This window comes from Denticeps clupeoides, chromosome 6 (genome assembly GCF_900700375.1).
Source record: "Denticeps clupeoides chromosome 6, fDenClu1.1, whole genome shotgun sequence".
Taxonomy (NCBI): domain Eukaryota; kingdom Metazoa; phylum Chordata; class Actinopteri; order Clupeiformes; family Denticipitidae; genus Denticeps; species Denticeps clupeoides.
The window spans coordinates 19,833,471-19,852,318 of record NC_041712.1 but is presented as its reverse complement, the minus strand read 5'-3'; the positions used below and the strand labels follow the sequence as shown (position 1 = coordinate 19,852,318).

The following is an 18,848-nucleotide window of genomic DNA, read 5'->3' as shown; positions in this document are numbered from 1 at the left end:
CAGGTGTCGTCACCCCTCAGTCATTCTATTTGTTTTTGTAAATGACGGGCAGGAGTCCACGCTGCGTCGCTGCGCGCAGGGGGGAGGTGGGATCTGGTCTGTCAGAAGCCCCGCGTCGATCTCGCGAGGCGAGACTTGGTGCCGGGACGGGCGAGAAGATTCCGTCGGGGTGTCGAGCGGCTCGCAAAACTCGAGTATGTCTGGACGGTCGGTGCGCGCGGAGACCCGGAGCCGCGCTAAAGATGACATCAAGAAGGTCATGGCGGCGATAGAGCGCGTCCGGAGGTGGTGAGTAGAGGGACGTCGCTCGGAGGCCTGTCGGAAAACATCTCGCAACATTTTTTTTTTTTTTTTTTTCTGGAAACTGAAACTTCGCCGAGCAGAAGGGGCGCGGCTTGCCGCCGACTGACAATTGAGCGACGGCCGAAAGAGCCAATAAGAAGAGGCGCTCGGCTGATTCCTTTCACACTATTGGCTCGTCAAGAATAGGTGGCGAGGGGTAAACACGGCGCCGCTGGTGAAACTACCATATCCCGACTTCCTGGCTTCCCCTTAACACCTCGTTTGTGTGTGTGTGGTTTTTTTTTTATATGTGGGACTTCAGATAATTCGGTAATAAACTCGGGATGGGGCGGTTTTAAACGCACGTTCACGCGTCTCCGTCGTATAAAATACGGGTGTGAACTGTGACGCCCGTGTTCCCCATGCTGCGCAGACAGGTGTATAAGAACCAGTTAGCATGCGAGCTAACCCAGGTATCAAGTTTGACTGCAGAGCGAGTCGCATCATCCAGTTACAGCCACAATTGAATGAATTACGTCTCCCTCGGCCACGGTGCTGTCAGGGCCCAGCTGCACGATGTTGCTGAATGGACTGTGAGATCTGAAGGAGCCATTAAGTACTCGGGAGTGATGACCGATAACATTAACCGCAAAACCAGTGCTGGATTAGGAAGGGGATTTACTCCCTGTAATGCATTTTTGTGGCGTATCCTGGACGTCACCTGACCCGGGGAAATATTGGTTTTAGATCGTGGCTCTATTATCCTGGATATTAAGGCCCATGTCTTGTTCAGGGAGAAGAAGTGGGTGACCGTCGGAGACACGTCCCTGCGGATATTTAAGTGGGTACCTGTGGTGGACACAAAGGAGGTGGGGCCCAGCTGAGCAGGAATACAAATATCCCTCTAAATCACCACAGAAGTTTAATAATGTTGCATTTTGAATTCTGTTCTCTTGGATCCTCCTTTAGAAGGACAAGAGTAAACGCTCCGTCAGCATCGAGAGGAACTTTGCAACCGAGACGCCGTCTGAAAACAACTCCTCAGAACTATTGGATTTTCAAGGTGAGTTTTTAGACCAGGTCGAGAATGTAAAAGCACTCGCCAGTGTTTTGTTCCTGCCAGAGAGGTCTGTTTTAAGGCCCCAGGATGAAAAAGTTCTTTGGAACAAAAACCCTGCGATGGGTTTTACTTTCTGGATCTCTGGTTCTTCACTTGACGAGCCTGATTGGAGTCAGGCTTCTGGCTTTAGTTGCAGTTACATTTGGAGGAACTACATGAGTAGGACTCCAGCGAAGAAAAGATCCTCACGTTCTCCGGCCTGTTTCTTCTCAGACGATAACAGCAACCAGAGCTCTCTGTCTGATGTGTATCCGCCAAAGGTGGACAGCAGCAGCAATTCCAGTCCCCAGCCCAGTGAGCCCGTCAGTCCGGTGCACATCAGCGGCTACCGAACAGATGACCCACAACCCCCCACGCTGGGTCAGGAAAGCCTCGAAGGTGACACACGCTGGTTCCCTTGAGGGAAAACCAGCCATTGGCTGGTCATGTAAAGGTTTTCATTTTGCATTTTAATTTGTAGAACCTTCACTGCAGCCATGTGAAGTTGCTGATGAACCTCCGACTCTGATCAAAGAGGATATCTTACCTTTGACCTCCCAGGTAAGTGCAGGTTCACTTCATGTATATGGGGTGGTAGTAGCCTACCGGTTAACACACTCGCCTATGAACCAGAAGACCCAGGTTCAAATCCCAGTAAATACCATGAGCAAGACATTAACCCTGGGTGTCCCTGTCACTGCTAAGTCGCTCTGGATAAGTGTCGTAAATGATGTAAATGTATACTTTATGTATATAACAGTGTAAGACGGCTAAAGTTTTGTCTCTGTACAACACAAGGAGGAAGAAGACGATGACGACGAGGAGGAGGAGGAAGACGAAGAAGAGGAGGAGGAAGACGACAGCTCTGGAGCGCCCCCGCTGAAGAGAGTGTGCACTGAGCAGAACTCTGTGTTGCAGCCTGCTTCAATGAGCTAACCCACAATGCACTCTGCCTGCACTATGAAACCAGTCTCTCTTTCTGTCCATCCTGCGGTGGCTCCATTGACACAGAGTGGACCAGGCCTCTTCTGCTTTAAACATCTGTTGTGATCTCCACCAGATAAGGCATGATACCAGTTGTTTTTCTTTTCAAAACGTCCTCTCTTAAATCAGCAGACTTGGGTATTTATTTTTAAAGCCTGAATTTTGTTCAAAGGAAACCACTGGTTATGGCTTTCTGTGAGTACAAATTTGCACATTCATAATACCTAAAACCAGAGACTTTTTAAAAGAAAGCATCTAAATGAAGTGCCCCGTCCTTTTCTTTCTGCAACAACATAAAACGTTCCTGGGCCTTTTCTCTTATCCAGTCACTTGAAGAATTTGCAATGATTGTGACACATAAGTATCCAAAGAATGTTCCTGTGTCACTTTTTTGTATGATGTGAATATTTTCTTTTCATTTTTAATAGACTTAGCCTGTTTGGACTTTTTAATTTAATGTTCATGTAAATGTAGAATTCCATGCAAATGTTTCATATCATGCTAATGTTTTTATGTTAATGTCCCAAAGATTTACATGTCTTCCATAAAGATGAAAAATTTCAAATTTTCTTTGAGATGAAGTGGACATTGTTTTGAATTGTGTACATTGAAAGTCCGTGGGTCATAGTGCAACTTTTCAAATTATTTTCAAATACTATATGTATTGTATTCCTGAAAATTTAGTACACTGATGTAAAAACTCAGATAAATTAGTAATTCTATTTAAATTCTAGTTAGATTTAGATTTTTGCTTTTTTGTCATTCTAATCTGCTTTGGGGACAAATTACCCCCATATTTTTTCTCAACGCTGAAGATAATGACATAAGCCACTGTCTGCATATCTGTCTTTGTTCAATTTTCGCATTGGGGACCTGGGTTTCAGTAGATGCCACTGAACCGATGTTGTCTCTTTGAAGATAAAGGCATTTTTGTGCAAATTAAGTCTATATTGACGGCCTTGTTGAAGGGGTTCACCAATCTATAGCTTGACTTTTTTTTTTTTTTATTTATTCGACAGGGTTTGTAAAGCAAAGATTTTAAAGGCTATTTTATTGAAAGCAAAAATGTATTTTGCTGTAACTGCCAAGTGTTTTATAAAGGTTGTGGATTTAGAAAGTGTGACTAATTGAATGTTATTGGAATGTTAGGGGGTAAATGTGGGCCTGTTTCCTCCTTCAGGGGGCAGTGCAGCCCAGATGTTGCCAAATTGTGGCTGGAATTTCGGGGTTTTTACATGCCCTTTAAATTCATCCAAAGAAACTAAAAGATGAATAAGAACGCTCTAAATCTGACAGAATCCTTTTGTCAGTGCATTACTATTTTAATTATGTCTATTCCCACTGGGGTGACCTCCAGTTATCACCAAGGTCATTCAGATGTGCTGACTAATCTTGGAAAGTTTTTAAGTAGTCAGAAAGCGTCTAGTGATTTACATTCACACCTCTTATAATAAATTAACAAATGAACGGAAATGTCATTCAAAACGCTGCCGCGCACCTTTTCTCAATGTGCGATGGAAGTGCCTCACTCGATCTGGATCATTGTGCTCAGATCTCAGAACCAAGAATTCTTGGTGGAATTATTCACATTTCACACACACACACACACACACACATATATATATATATGCAAAAGAAAAGGGTAAAAAAACAGAAAACATGAGACGCGAATAGACGTGGGTGAGATGTTTTGTTCACTATAACGAATCGGTTCCTGTCGTTCAACAAATGAGTTGATTGGAAAGAGCCGTTCGTTCCATTTCGACAGTGCGGGGATCGAGGAAGCAAAGACACGATTTGGCAGGAGTGGACGACAAATGCGGTTCTGTCTAAACAGCATGGCTTCTTTTTAATTATTACACAACTGGTGTTACTTGACAAGCGATGTGCATCGCCTCGGCGCAGCGTTAAGACTCTGGTTCGGGGATTCACCTCAAGCGTCCAAACCAACAATGACAGCGGCCGCTCTCCGAATGCTCGCCTGCTGGACGGTCCTGATGCGCTTCCACGGGGTCCCGGCCGTCGTGTTCCACTTCCCCGGGATGAGAGTGCAGCGCCACGGCAGCGAACAAAGTGCAGGAGCGTCCGCGGCTCCAAGCGCTCTGCACAGGTAAGAAGGGTTTCCATCTTCTCCAGACTTCTCCAGACTTCACTTTTATCAGCTTTCAATACACAATTTCACACACAAACCTCATCAGTTAGATCAATGCTGATAGGGCGGCATTTTTGTCAACACTTTTGTCTCACAATACATATCAGAATTGTAATAAATAAATAGAACACGCTGATGTAATATAGGTTAATGTCCAGACCTGTAAAGACAAATAGCGCAATGGTTATATCAGCATTTATTGTGATAGTACAATAGTGTGGTAGTAGCCTAGTGGGTAACACAACAGAAGACCCGGGTTCGAATCCCACTTACTACCATTGTGTCCCTGAGCAAGACACTTAACCCTGAGTGTCTCCAGGGGGAGACTGTCCCTGTAACTACTGATTGTAAGTCACTCTGGATAAGGGCGTCTGGTAAATGCTGTAAATGTATTGTACGTTTGTTTATTAGAAGGATTTACACACTTCACTTTTACTGATTACTCCTCCAGGAACTGGTGCCAGTTCACAGTGTCGAAGACCGTGTCTTGCCAGGTGCAGAACGGCACGGAGACCCTGGTGCAGCGGGTCTTCCAGAGCTGCCGCTGGCCGGGACCCTGCTCCAACCTCATCAGGTGTGTGGCATGCTCCTCCTGGTCGCGTCTGGTGAGGAGCGAGTGAGTTGCGAGTGAGTTGAGCTCGTGTCGATGTGCTAACGTGCCACGGGTGCAGTTACAGGACTCTGGTCAGGCCCACCTACAGGCTGTCGCAGCGGCAGGTCACTGCGCTGGAGTGGCGCTGCTGCCCGGGGTTCCTTGGGGAAGACTGCAGAGAGGGTGAGACGCGGGAATATGCACTCTGACGTGACTTTCAACTCCCATTCCTGTTTGTATTTTTATGTGAAGCATAATTCTTATGCAACAGTTGCAGGCGAGGGAAGGGACACAAATAGAGGGTCACTATAGCAAACATGACAAGACATACAAGACTATAAAAACTTTCAAAAGTGGTAGTAGCCTGGTGGGTAGCACACTTGCCGGTGAACCAGTAAACCACAAAGTCACAGGTTGAAATCCAGCTTAGTACCAACACTGATTGTAAGTCGCTCTGGATTTATAAGGGCAACTTATAAATTCCATAAATGTAAACCTATATGAAATAAAAGAAATATAAGAAGTAGCTCTAATATTATGAGAGTATGATACAGAGTATGATACATTCCGTAAATGAGACATGCGGTAATAGCCACCAGTTGTCTAATTGGAAACAAGTAATGCTGGAACGAGCGCGGCGTTCTCTGTGTTTTCGAATATTGTTTCAGCTGGTGCTGATGAGACAGAATGACATTCTCGCATTGGCTATAATAGCATAATTATGAGCATGAAAGAGGACGTGATTGTTTGGTCTACTCTGCCCAAGACTCTCGGTTCCCAGAAGACACGTCGGAATGCAGCAGTGGTCGTGCTGACGCTTAATCAAAGCCAGTAGGAGAAATGTCAGCATGCGCCGGCTGAGAGCTGGCACTGGGGGCTGGGCACCAACTTTGCCAATACGACAGCAGCCACATTCCTCTCGCAGCGAGACCCGGAGGAGTCTCCTCGCTCCATAACCTAGTCCAATCGTTAACCATCTCAGCAAATTGAAGGCCCGAAACCTCTTCCTCCCAGTGTCTGTGATTACGGGATGGCATTCGGAAAGGCTTTACGGGAGTCTTTGAATCAGGCTTCTAGGCTCTGTCAAAAACTCTCTTCACATGTGTTCTTTTTTTGGAAGCAGCGGTGGGCGGGTTATGAGATACCAGAGTATTTTTTTTTTATTTTTAAGATACATGAACCACCCTCAGATCTGAGGGTTTGGGGGGATAATGGCAAATTGTTTGGGTCAGATTGAGTCGTTACAGTGAACAGCGACTCCTATTTGCTCAGACAGGCCTGCGGTCAGGTATCTGGCTGCTTCAATGATTGATGGGGAACAGTAGGGTTGCATTGTTCTGCTGCAGCCCATAGCTGGCATCCAGAGGTGAACGGGCTCTTATGGCAGGCCGAGCCGAGGAGTGATATGAGCGGATCCCCTGTCCACTGGCCCATCCAGCCACTCTTTCCTAATGTCTTCCAGATGCTGTTTTTGGGGGTGGGGTGTTGCTCAGGATCTTCCTCTGTTCTGTGCATTCTCCTTTTTGTTGTTGTTGTTGTTGTTTTCGGCTGCCATCCCCAATTCTGTCTTCTTCTGTCAGCCCTCTCAAAGGCTTAAGATGAGGCTCTGGACAAAACTCTTTATGTGTCATTTTGAATCTCGGTCCCACTGGCAGGGCTGCATTCATGCCTTTCAGCCACGGAGCGAGTCTGAGACACTGGAGGTAGTAGGCGGGCTCGGAGTTCACTGTATGCTTTTCCGGACCATCGAGGACGTCCCCGCTGTGAATTAGATGAATGTTGACGGCTTGGTTAAATTTGGCTGGTGAGTTCGGTCAGCTGATGCTGCGGAAGAGAAATCGCTTTCCCCAAAAAAGCGATAAAACGACAGAGCTTGTCTCGCAGCAGCGCGCTGCCCATTCATCAAGAACTCAGTTTTTAATGCTACCAATCAAAGAGCCATCTGTAAAAACATTAGGGCCATCGTGTCATTTACCAGGGAATGGATGTTGAGGTTGTTTAGTGTTTTGCGGCCGCAGATGTAACAGGTGCTCCTGAAAAAACACACATTTGATAGTGCGCTTACAATATTATTTTAATAATTGTAATGCATACTGAAGACTAAAGGGCCAGTCATTGGAGAGGAGATTGCATGACTTTCAGCCGTGGACCTGCATGTCCCTAAACAGCCAGAGGTGCTGAAGACAGATCTGTTCCGCACACCCCTTCCCTAGCAGACAAGCCTGTCGGATCGGAGTGGATCTCCAGTGAGAGGCGTCCGAGATTTTCTTTGGGCCGCGGCCAAGGGCCCCCGTTGCTCGTTCTGTTGGCATGGTAAATAAATCACCGCGAACAGGCTCTTCTTCCTCCCACCGCTCACCCCGTTTCCCTTTCTCTGCGTCAGTGGTCCCCCCGTGCCAGCCCGAGGGCAGCGGGTCCGAGGGGTCCCATGCTGCTTTCTGTTTGTTTTATTTAAGGAAACATTTTTGGAAGTGTGGAGCATGAGCGGATGTCCTGTGGTGAGGTGGCTGTCTCCGGGTCTCCGGCACTGTAGACAAGGCTGAGACCCTGGAAGGGGATACCCACCTACCCTCATATCCTACTTATCACAAGCATTCAGTTCATCAGCGCTATTATTTAATGCAAAATGCAAAAATAATCTTAGAAATAGACCTCCCTATTATACTGTCATATCTATATTATAAAAACACACAGAAATGACCGTACTGGGACACACATCAGCGTCAGACCATGTAGGTTCCTTATGTAGTGATTTTTTGGACACAGATGCACAAAAATGATATGCGATGTTTATGCACTTTATGCAGCAAAATTTGATAAAGATGATTAATCATAATCACGCGCTGTTTTACCTTTTGGCCCAACACAATCGGATCACCTGACTGTAATTAAATGCGATTACACGTTTTGGTTGGCACAGAGCCGTTGTTTTTACTCCCTGATGGAGATTTAATGAAGCGCCCTGGCACACAGGCGTAATGAGTGCTCTTTTTTTAATACCGCTTGGTGTCGTTTCGGGGTCCAGATGAGAAAATGATTGGAGCGAGGAGTTAGTGGTACAACTCCGAGATTGTGCGCTGATCCATTCTGCAATAACGCATAATACTGCAGAGCCGCTGAAACCCCTGCCCGGCTTTAGCTGCATGAGGACAGGACACTTGATGAGCTCCTGAGGGCATCTCTCCAGCAAGTCTTCATGTGCTCTTGGTCATGTTCTCACCCCTTCCTTCTCTGTTCTGTAGGTTTATGTCTGTTCTATGTAGTGGAGGATTTTCTGATCACTGCATGCAGGCGTGGCCACTGACTGACAGCTGTACCACAGACTGCATGTCATCTGGCCCTGTGTCTCGGCCTGCGTCCCACCTTTCTCCTATTGCTATAGCTTGCTGCACAGCTGCTTTCGTTTATTTCAATTCACAAACACCTTATAACAAGATCCTAAGAAACGAAGCCAGTGGTAGCGGCAATGCGAGTGTATGATAGTTATTTATGACGAAGCCAGGTGTTGCATGGCTGGCATGCTTGAGAAAAGGCTGGCGCCAGGCCTGACCGCAGTTCACCTGTTCACCCAGCATTCCAATGGGCTGAGGGAGACACAGATCAGACCAGACGCCTCCCTTGGTGAGAGCAGTCTGCCGGTGTGAAGGCTTCGAGCGTGGGAGAGAGAGCTGGGCCTTCACTGGTGTTGTGATTAATGAGCCGGCATCTGCTGGTACGTGCCTAGCCACCAGTAATATATTTATTAACCTTATTTTTCCTTGCTGCCCATAAATCTTCTATTTTCTATGAGTCTGACACAGACATTATACATCAGGTTGGCAGTCATTTAAGGTGAACACAGCAGAGAGAAGGATGTTGAGGAGGACTTGTCCATCACTTGTTCTATGTCCTGTTAGCCATTCAAACATGCGGGTCAGGCAAAGTAAAGGGCAATTCATTTAGCGCTCGTGGCATAAAACCAACGACAGACCCTGTATGAAACCAGAACCCATATGTAGTCTCTGATAATGAATGCAATGCGATTAGCTGGGCCACTTGGAGACCAAGTGTCTTCTGACGCATGGTTGAGATGGTGCCGTAGATACAGTTTATTCCCACAGGGCCCGAGTCCAGCCCATTCCCACAAGTCTCATACTACTTCACCATATGCTCCAGCAACTGTGTGGGTTATGAGACTAAAGCCTGAGGTTTCTGAGGGTTCAAATTGAGATGGCCTCCACCAAAAGGAATGTCTGCATCTCCTGGTGTTCCCATCCGGTCACAGGGAGATTGAGCTTTATGAATTTTTTTTTTTGCATGGGACAACTGAGACGCAGTTCATTAGAATTCCACACTCAGCTCTCAGTGTCTCATTTTCACCACTGTTTAACATTAGTGCAACACACAGTCATCTGTGGTGTCGTGATGTGTCAACATTGTCTGCTAGTCATCTAAGTATATCAGTGACTGAGTGTGTCAGCAATGAGTGTATTGGTACAGATAATTTATTATCGTGTCAGGGGCAAAATGAAGTACTTGTGTAATGTCTGCCTATAACTATTTCAATGATCATGGCAGTGGTGGCCGAGCAGCAAAGGAAGTGGACTCCTAACTGAAAGTGCGGGATCAAGGTCCCCCCTGAGCAAGGAGCCGTCCCCACACACTGCTCACGGGGCACCTTTCATGGCTGCCCACTGCTCACAACAAAGGGTTATTAGTTAACCAGGGGACAAAGTTTGTTGTGTGCACTGTGGCAATACTAATCACTTTCATGTTCATCATGTAATATTTGTCATGACAATATCTAAATTCTCCCAGGCTGTCCAATCTGTCTGTATGTGTGCTGTTTTATGCAAAAACTACTTTCCTTGACATATTAGGTTCCGATGCTGCATGGACCAAGGAAGAACCCATTAAACCTTTCAGCAGATCCGTTTCTCAGAGTGAATTGTAGTACTTCATCGTACACATAATTTCACCTCTGTTGCCCTCTTCCTTACAGCCCTGTAGATGGCAGTAAAACTCAGTGAAGCTAAAACAACCAGTGTTAGAAATATGATGACTTATCACAATCCAAATTCACATGTAACAGTTCTCTGGGATGCGCACATGCATTTGGTCAAATATCATACAGAAAACTGTCTTCTTAGTACAGCCGACTACATAATACAAAAATATGTTTGTATTACATATAATGGTATGAACCTATATGTTGAGCTCATGTATTATATGTATTGAGTTGAGTTCTTCCTGTTTGACAGGGTTGTGATGTTTCTCCACAACAGTAATGGTAGGAGTGTTAGATTTTATTCAGTGCTAGAATTTGAACCTTCACCTGGGTTAACCTTACTCATTCCCAAAGAATTCTGTGTACCATAGTCATTACAGTCTATATAAAAATGCGAAAAAAGGCAAGTGCTGCAAGTGGCTTCCCTGTCTCTTGTGAACCTGTGGTCTCTGGCAGAGTTCAGAAATGGTTGTTTCTTAAACCCAGCCATCTGGAAAAGGCATAGCTGTGTAGTACCGCAGGCCTGGCATTCCCATTGTGCAGAAAACAGTGTATGTACAACAGCATCTCCTCCTCAGTCTCTCAACCGAGGGAGGGTCTGCGAGATTTCAGTCCTCCCAGAGAACTGAGAACTGGTCCCAACTCGGCCGCCCAGTGAGGCGCTCCACTGCAGGAAACACTCACTGTGAAAAAAACATCTGATGGAGGACACTCAGACAGTCATATCTAGTCCAGTTCAGATAGAGGTTAGTTTAGAATACATGACAGCCAAACAATACTTGATCGATGACTTTTCTTTCCAAGATATCTTACACATGCACATTTGTTAGGTTATAGACCTCTAATCAAGCAGTGTTTAGGTGATGGCCTGTTCCACCCACGCAACCCCCTGCACAGTCGGAAAGCATCATGGGTAAATGGTGCTTGGAATGCAATGGGGAGTTTCATTCCCCCTGAAAATGACTCATCCCTCTGTTCTGCCTCTCCCTCACATTGTCTTGAGTGATTAAATCCAGTAGATTCATCACTGTCATCATTATGACTTTACATCTTCGACCCCCAACTCATGTGTGGTTCATGTGTGTTGCCTTTTCAGAACATCAACTCTGAGGACTAATGATATAGTGAAAAACTCGCTCTTGAACTTCACCCTTCACCCACTGTTCACTGTTTTGTTATTTTGGGAGTCGAGAGATTATAAGAAGCTATCGCTGAGCATTAGCTATGGATAGCACTATCACGAGCTATGAGTTGTGCCTTTTAAATATAAAAGAATATTTATTTCAGTGCCACTTTAAAAACGTCAAAGGAAAATTGCATGAGTAGAAGAACGTATTATGGCACTTCTGACACATCCACCTGGATGGACAGAGGCCATGGACACGCATAAACACAAACATTAGAAGCAATTATAAGCAAATATGATTTGTCTTTTGGGCTGACTACCTGCATATATTACAGTTCAGATTTGTATGACAATTATAACCGGATAAAGACAATCAACAGGTTTAACATGTCTTGCAAGTAGGCTTAATCCATTCAGTCTTCACCCCTCTTTCCTGATCTTTAGAAATACACTTGTGTGGACAGAACATGTTAAATGATGTAAAATCTTTCTTGCTTTGCAGAGTGTTTAAACTGCACAGGCTACGCTGCCATCAGTGAACGTCTTAGGGCAATGGAAACCAAGGTACTGTGACCAGTTATTACCATTGTGTCCCTGAGCAAGACACTTAACCCTGAGTGTCTCCAGGGGGACTACTAATTGTAAGTCTCTATGGCGTCTGCTTAATGGCCTGAATGTTTGTGGTGGAAGTGGTTTTATGCAATTGGAAGAAGGGTCAGTGTTGTGTGATGACTTGAATTACAAATGCAGACCAGGATCTGATCCTAATAATTAGGTAATAATTAGGAATAAACATACATAAATATTCAGAAAGTGGACAGTTACTATGAAGTGGAGCGGGACAAAACATTCTGTAATCTAGGAACTACAATCCAAAGCCACTACTATGCCCTAATGTACTAAACTAAGACATTTAGCATTCTTGAGGACTCCGACCATTTGTTCCTGCAGATCTTTCTGCTTGTAGAAGCTGCTCCTTCTTCACCCCCTCCCACCTTTCAGGAGCATGAGAGCTCTCGAGGTAATGAGGTGGGATTGCCTTTGCCCACTCCCATCACCCCTTCTAGAGGCTTTCCAGGTGAGTCAGTTCAATGCCATTTTTATTAAATTCTCCTTCTCAGTCAAGCTCAACTATTGGTCCCCTGCAGGACCAATAGGTCCTCCAGGCGCTGCTGGCCCTCCAGGACCACCAGGAGATATTGGTTTAACAGGGAAACCAGGAACACCAGGACCCAGAGGTAAAGAGCATCTTCATTCTTCATTAATAAAACAGTTCACAATAAAGTTTACACAATATAATGAATTACATATAAATACATTGTTCTTGTTCAGGTTTTACAAATCATTCCTTTTGTTGGAAATATTGAAACTCATATTTAAGTTCTTCTTTATGAATTTAATGTATTATTAAAATGCATTTAAATGAATCATGTGTTAATTTTTTTAATAAATGTACATTTGTGAGAACTGCAGAGCCTTTAATCTTTGGAAATTTATGATGATATATTTGCATGTTGTTTATCAGGTGAATCTATGTGAAATCATGTTAAAGCAAGTTTGAAGTAATAATGATAATTTGGACCTCAAAATATTTTACTGTAGTAGAAAGTAAGGTGTAGCAGCATTTATTTACAGCATTTATCAGACGAATTTATCCAGAGCGACTTACAATCAGCAGTTAAAGAGAAAGTCTCTCTGGAGACACTCAGGGTTAAGTGTCTCACTCAGGGACACAATGGTAGTAAGTGGGGTTTGAACCTGTGACTTTGTGGTTTTCTGGTTCATAGGTGAGTGTCATAGGTGAGTGTCTTCATAGGTGAGTGTCTTGGGGCAGGGGTGACCTAGCCGTTAAGGAAGTGGCCCCGTAATCAGAAGGTTGCCGGTTCGAATCCCGATCCGCCAAGGTGCCGCTGAGCAAAGCACCATCCCCACAAACTGCTCCCCGGGCTCCTGTCATGGCTGCCCACTGCTCACTCAGGGTGATGGGATAAATGCAGAGGACAAATTTCACTGTGTGTGCTGTGCTGCTGTGTATCACATGTGACAATCACTTCACTTTAACTTTACCCACTAGGCTGCTACAAACAATAGTTTCAGGGATGAAGAAAAAAATCAGGTTTTTCATCTAAAGTGTCAAGCAGCTGCTGTTCCCTGTCAGTTTTACCTTTTTCATTACTCAGATTGTCTAGCCAGGCATGAATTATTTGGTTAACCTAACACAGGGTTCCCAATCCTTTTCTTGGGATTGGGAATTTTTCTGTGGTTAACAAAGGAAACTTTCTGTCAGAGGGCCCTCTAGGAAGACGATTTGGGCATCATGCTAAACATTTTATCCCTGTAGGGCTCCCAGGGTACCCTGGGGAGAGAGGACCTTCTGGGCCACCAGGGCCACCAGGACCAGTCTCAGCTCCACAGCTTCGAGGGGATGTGTTCACACTCAGCACAAGAGAACATGTCCAATGTGAGTTCTCTGTGGGGGTAATGACATCTTGTTTCTCTCCTTCCTGCATCTCTTTATTTTGGACAGAACAGTCACTAGTGGACCATTCATGCGATCTTACAGCTCTTTCTGCTGCAGAAATATTTTACAACAGTTAGTAGACCCATATTAAAAGTCTAAAAAGCCATTATAAACATTAAAACCATTATGGTGACTTATAAGTATTTCAGCGAAGAACTTTCTGATGAGAGATGAAAAAGGATGGATCAGTATCACAATGCTTCTGTGTTTCTTTTATTGCTTTCTTAGTTGTTATTGAACAGGCATGATCTAGAGCAGTATCTCCACCATGGAACACCCTTCCAACTAGTGCAGTTATTTTTTACTTTTTCTGAAGCAGTGGGGTCATTAAACATTCATCAAGACAAACGTGTTCTTTTCAAAACCAGATGATCGCATTTTAGAGGCAGCCAAGCATCGCTCCCCCCAGCCTCTCTCCCAGTGGCCTTGTTGCCGTGTTTTTTGGCCAGCACTCATTACTGGCTGGAGCACAACAGAAGCACTGGCTGCTCTCTGTAAAACTACTGCTGGAGCAGATGATACTTTATTCTCATCCCAAGGACCAGGCACAGTCTGACTGCTGTCCTGCCTGAGCAAGATTCCATACCTATGTGGCACATGAACACGACATGAAATGAACCATGTTTAATTAATAAATGGCTTAATGGATGTGACTGATGATGATACAAGAATAAGATAACATCGCATGGACCTTTAGAAGCTACATTGTTTTTCATTTTAATATTTTAATGTATATTGCTGGTTTCAGATATATCACAGGATTTTACCGACTGTTATGCTCCATGTTGTTTCACCGTCATGTTGCACAATTCAGTCTTTCTTTTAGTGAGAGCATTGTATACATAATGAACAACACTCTTTTGTTGTTTGTCTAATGTTAGCCTGCAGCATTTATAAAAAAAAAAAAAAGGGATCGTAAGCAAGACCGTGTTCAGGGCAGATTATTTTCACACCTGGACTGATAGGAACACCAGACTCCTCTTTTCATAAGGTCATTTTTCAAGTAAAGAAGTGGCACAGCAAAATGCTGTGCACGCTGTTTGTTGAGCAAGACAGGATTTATTTATAGTAATGATTTAGACACAAAGTAGGTCACCGTTCATGTAGAAATCCAGGCAATTCCAGAGAAATTACAAAGGACATGACACTAGCCTCTTCCATCGCCGTATCCAATTTTACTGAGACATGAATAGATGACAAGAAAAACAAAAGCATGTCCTCTCTTCATACATTTAAACCTATTAAGACATGCATAGACGAATGAACAAATCCAAGCTGTTTTAATATGGAGATGGCCATACAGCAGATCTTACCCTACCAATCACTAAACCCAAAACAGTACAGTGTTTTCTGTCAACATACTTTTGTCATGACTGAAACAGTCGAGTTTGGTCTTCTGATGACTGCTTATCCTAATACAAGATTACATAAAGATAACAAAAACACGTACCTCCTGAGAGCAGTCCTGAGACCAACTGACACCTAGAGGACCAGGGGAGCTCTCATGCTTGGGCTAACATCTGAAAAATATATCTCAAAATATAAGTAGTAAGTCAAATATATCTGTGACAATGCATTAAAAATAAAATGTAAAACAAATCTAAATTAAAAGTAAGAACCATATTATTTTATCACCCATAATAATGTAAATAATGTGTAACGTAGTTCAATTTGCATGCAATTATGGAACCGACCCATACAGAGACAGCACTACATGAAATAAGACCGCTGGTCCTGTGAGTAGCTGGAACGTTGCTGCTTTTTGTGCATGTCTCATGTTCCCACGCCAGAGGGCAGCATGGCCCACATTGTACAGCCCTGTTTCGGCCTTGGCAGTGCACCGTGTATAATGACTTATGTATGTTTCTGCAAGCTGGTTCTGCTTAAACGTTGGGCTCGGTCCGAGGCAGTCTGCATTATATCAAGTCCAATTTGTCAGCTGTCTGCACGGCAGCCCGAGTCTGGCTAGCGAGCCCCAAACCACATGCTAACAAACCTGCTGAACAGAAGCAGTAAATGAAACCTCTCAGATCAAATCCTCTTAAATCAAACATCAAGATCGAATGATGACAGGACTAGAGGCCTGGAAACGTATCCACTTGGTGAATGAAAGTTTCTGCACTTGTATTGCTTCTTGTGGTAGCATGGTGAACTGGGACTTTAGGGAGGCTCAGTATTTCATTACTTTTTCTTCAGATACAATCTTATTTTATAGATATTTATGAATTGTTCACACACTGAAAAACACTGTATTGGTATGCCAAACATATACAGTTGATACAGTATAATCCGCACACTACATATTCTGTTGTTAATATGTGAGTAACATATTTTGTGCCAAACAGTTGAGAGCAGCCCTGTCCCTGCATATCAGTATCTGAGAGCCTCACCTGGACGCCCAGGTCCAGTGGGTCCACCCGGGCCTCCAGGTAAGGGGATCCCTTTTTTCATTAAGCCTTAAACTCAATCAATGTTCCTATAAGGGACAGTTTTTTTTTATTGAAGGAAAATATTCTGGCAGTGGGATCTTCATGAATGGTTTTGGCTACACAGGCTTTGTTATTCGTCCTCCTGACAGGTCATCCGGGTCCAGCTGGACCTCCGGGGCTCCCAGGAGTTCCAGGGCTAAATGTAGGTGGACTTAAGGCACTAATTTCCTACTAAAGCAGTTTTGAATGTTCTCACACACTGGGTTACTTCCTGATTAAGTATTAAGCACTTTTGGGTTTTGGTTAAATATAAAATCTAGTTTGGAAGCTGTGTCTGAGCTAAGACGTCCGGAATAATAGTGCATGTGGAAAGGACAACCAAACTGGTTTGAAAACCATGTCTTTATTTGTATTAGTATACAGTAGCATATAAATAGTACTAGATGTTTCTGAGTGTATGTTTTTTCCAGACTGGAATAGACTGGAACAATTTTATTTTGCAATTCGCTAGTCTTATGTTACTTTTCTGTCTTCCTGTGGCTATGTATGTCTATTCTTTTGTAATGTCATGAAGTGTCATGTTATGTCATATCATGTTAATGCTTCAGACTCAGGAGGGTTTGCCTGGAAGACCTGGAGTGCAGGGTCCCAGAGGAGACCCTGGTGAGAGGGTAGGGTTGGTTTTATATTTCTGAATAGAATAGAACACTGCGTAATGTTCCTTTTCAAATGTGATTGCACGTTTGTGTATTTTGATTTTGCTACAGGGTCCAACCGGATTACAAGGACAGCAAGGCGGGAGAGTGAGTGATTCACTATTTGAACTATATTTTGATCAGTTGCTTAAACAGGACTAAGTGTGTGTGTGTGGGTGTGTGTTGGTTTTACAGGGTCCCCCGGGGCCAAAAGGTGAACCAGGCGAGCCTCACCCAGAGGTACCTATTTAAATCCATCTGCACATTGTAGTGCTCACACTGCTAACACTTGCAAACTTAGTTCACTTTTACCAGTCATGGGTAAAAAAGTCTTCTTTTGTATCATAATCAGTGTTCCCCCACACTCATTTCAGGCTGAAGGGATGCAGCAGCTCAGAGAGGCCCTGAAAATCCTGGCAGAGAGGGTACTGATCCTGGAGCATATGATTGGCATCCATGGTGAGGGGAGTGGAAACACACATGAGACCAACACTGCAATGCACTCAATAAATCTCAATATAGTCCTTAAAACTGGTGAAATTGGATATTTACATATGTTTGTACGTCGTCTTACCTTCAGTCTTTTTAGATATTCTGTTCTTTTTGTCTTTGTTCCATATTAACCAGAGGGCCCCATTGAGCCGGGTTCCGGCCTGGACCTTCTGACTAATCTGCTGCCTACGGTAGAGACAGTTAGAAATGCGGATTTCACAGACTTTCTGTCCCCCCTGAGCTCAGCCCCACCAGGCAGGAGGCCCATCAGACAGGACCGTGTGAGGAGGGCCAAGTAGCACTGAGCAGCCCTGTTTCCACGTGAACTCAATATCGCCGCACCTTGGCCATGCTCATGGAGGACTGAGCTGTGGACTCCAAAGCAAGACCTCATCTATCTAGGCAGTTTTTGTTATTACAATTTTTATATATTTGTATTACTATCATTGCTTATTAGACTGATTGGATACCTTGTACTTGTCAAGAAGTGAAGTGCTTTAATAATTCTGTTTACTGAGGACACATGGTGCTAATATCTCTTGGTGGTGGTGGGAGGTGCTCCATACAGCGTTTTGTAATGTTTATTGATTGTTAGCCAGCAGAGTTTTACTGTAACAGCTATGATCAGCTCTCTTCAATGGGACCTTATCATTCCTGTTCCTTTTTGGCCCCATGTCCATGACATATCCTTCCATAATGCCACATGTAGCAATATACCATGTATCAATATTCCATTCAACATTTATGATGTAGCATGATAATTAGGTGAATGCACAAATGCTCATAGCGTGTACACTTGCCAAAGCTCTGTACACATCTGCTTTGAAATATCTGATTATTATATTTACTTAAAAATTGTGTACTCTCCGAAATATGCACACATGTACATGGAATAATCCAAATCTTTTCATTTTAGAAAAAATGGATTCTGATGTATTAAATGTGCCCAGTTCCCATAATCTGATTTAGGAGCTCCAAGGATGTCTTGATTGTACAAAACTATTTCCAGTGACATAATTGTACAATGAACAACTTCAAATGACAAATTAATTATTCATAATCAATTTCACCAAAAGTTGGAATGATAACGTTCAGTTTAAAAAATCTATAGGAACAGGACTGAAATCTTCACTTGGGAAGTGTGTTATTGTCTGCCTGTTTTGATCTGATTTAATATGCAAATAAAATAAAATTACTGAGTAAAGGTTCTTTATTGGTGTAGAATGAAATCATGCACTGAACCTGAATCAAATATGCTACCTGCTTTAAAATCATCCTCGCATCTTAATAAATTGAACAGAACAAATTCCGGCTGGAGTTGTTTCTATGAAGGTTAGCATAAATGTATTATTAGGGAAAGCAAATCAGGTCATTTTGGCCTGTTTTTGGCAGCGAGCTCCTCGCAGGCAGCCGTTGAGTGTATGTGGAAGACGCTTGCGTGCGGAGAAAGCATTCCCATTGAGAGAGTCGATGCCTGGAGGCCGCTGCT

The 18,848-nt window shown here is 43.8% G+C and overlaps 2 protein-coding genes across 3 annotated transcripts; both read left to right on the top strand.

Annotated features, from left to right (window-relative positions):
• The first annotated feature begins 115 nt into the window (after positions 1 to 115).
• Positions 116 to 3,482, top strand: bcl7ba (BAF chromatin remodeling complex subunit BCL7B a). The gene is made up of 6 exons (XM_028982869.1): positions 116 to 288; positions 1,076 to 1,151; positions 1,252 to 1,345; positions 1,616 to 1,780; positions 1,863 to 1,942; positions 2,180 to 3,482. The coding sequence occupies exons 1-6, from the start codon at positions 197 to 199 to the stop codon at positions 2,315 to 2,317; spliced, it is 645 nt and encodes a 214-aa protein (XP_028838702.1). The 5' UTR covers positions 116 to 196; the 3' UTR covers positions 2,318 to 3,482.
• A 602-nt stretch (positions 3,483 to 4,084) lies between these two features.
• Positions 4,085 to 18,567, top strand: col26a1 (collagen, type XXVI, alpha 1). Of its 2 annotated transcripts, none has more exons than XM_028984585.1 (14): positions 4,085 to 4,475; positions 4,969 to 5,091; positions 5,189 to 5,292; positions 11,725 to 11,786; positions 12,174 to 12,300; positions 12,380 to 12,460; positions 13,564 to 13,683; positions 16,089 to 16,172; positions 16,322 to 16,374; positions 16,781 to 16,843; positions 16,940 to 16,975; positions 17,063 to 17,107; positions 17,242 to 17,326; positions 17,495 to 18,567. In XM_028984585.1, exons 1-14 carry the CDS (start codon positions 4,318 to 4,320, stop codon positions 17,656 to 17,658), a joined length of 1,305 nt encoding a protein of 434 aa, XP_028840418.1. In that variant the 5' UTR covers positions 4,085 to 4,317; the 3' UTR covers positions 17,659 to 18,567. The 2 variants fall into 2 exon arrangements, with proteins under 2 accessions (XP_028840418.1, XP_028840416.1); XM_028984583.1 differs by having other exon boundaries at positions 4,087 to 4,475; positions 12,371 to 12,460.
• Positions 18,568 to 18,848: the final 281 nt, after the last annotated feature.

Excerpts from the sequence above, each read along its gene's own strand:
- bcl7ba (XM_028982869.1), top strand. The coding sequence starts at position 197 with ATGTCTGGACGGTCGGTGCGCGCGGAGACCCGGAGCCGCGCTAAAGAT. Across the intron at positions 1,152-1,251 it reads CTGTGGTGGACACAAAGGAG|AAGGACAAGAGTAAACGCTC; the intron begins GTGGGGCCCAGC and ends ATCCTCCTTTAG. Across the intron at positions 1,346-1,615 it reads AGAACTATTGGATTTTCAAG|ACGATAACAGCAACCAGAGC; the intron begins GTGAGTTTTTAG and ends GTTTCTTCTCAG.
- col26a1 (XM_028984583.1), top strand. The coding sequence starts at position 4,318 with ATGACAGCGGCCGCTCTCCGAATGCTCGCCTGCTGGACGGTCCTGATG. Across the intron at positions 11,787-12,173 it reads TTAGGGCAATGGAAACCAAG|ATCTTTCTGCTTGTAGAAGC; the intron begins GTACTGTGACCA and ends TTGTTCCTGCAG. Across the intron at positions 16,976-17,062 it reads AAGGACAGCAAGGCGGGAGA|GGTCCCCCGGGGCCAAAAGG; the intron begins GTGAGTGATTCA and ends TTGGTTTTACAG.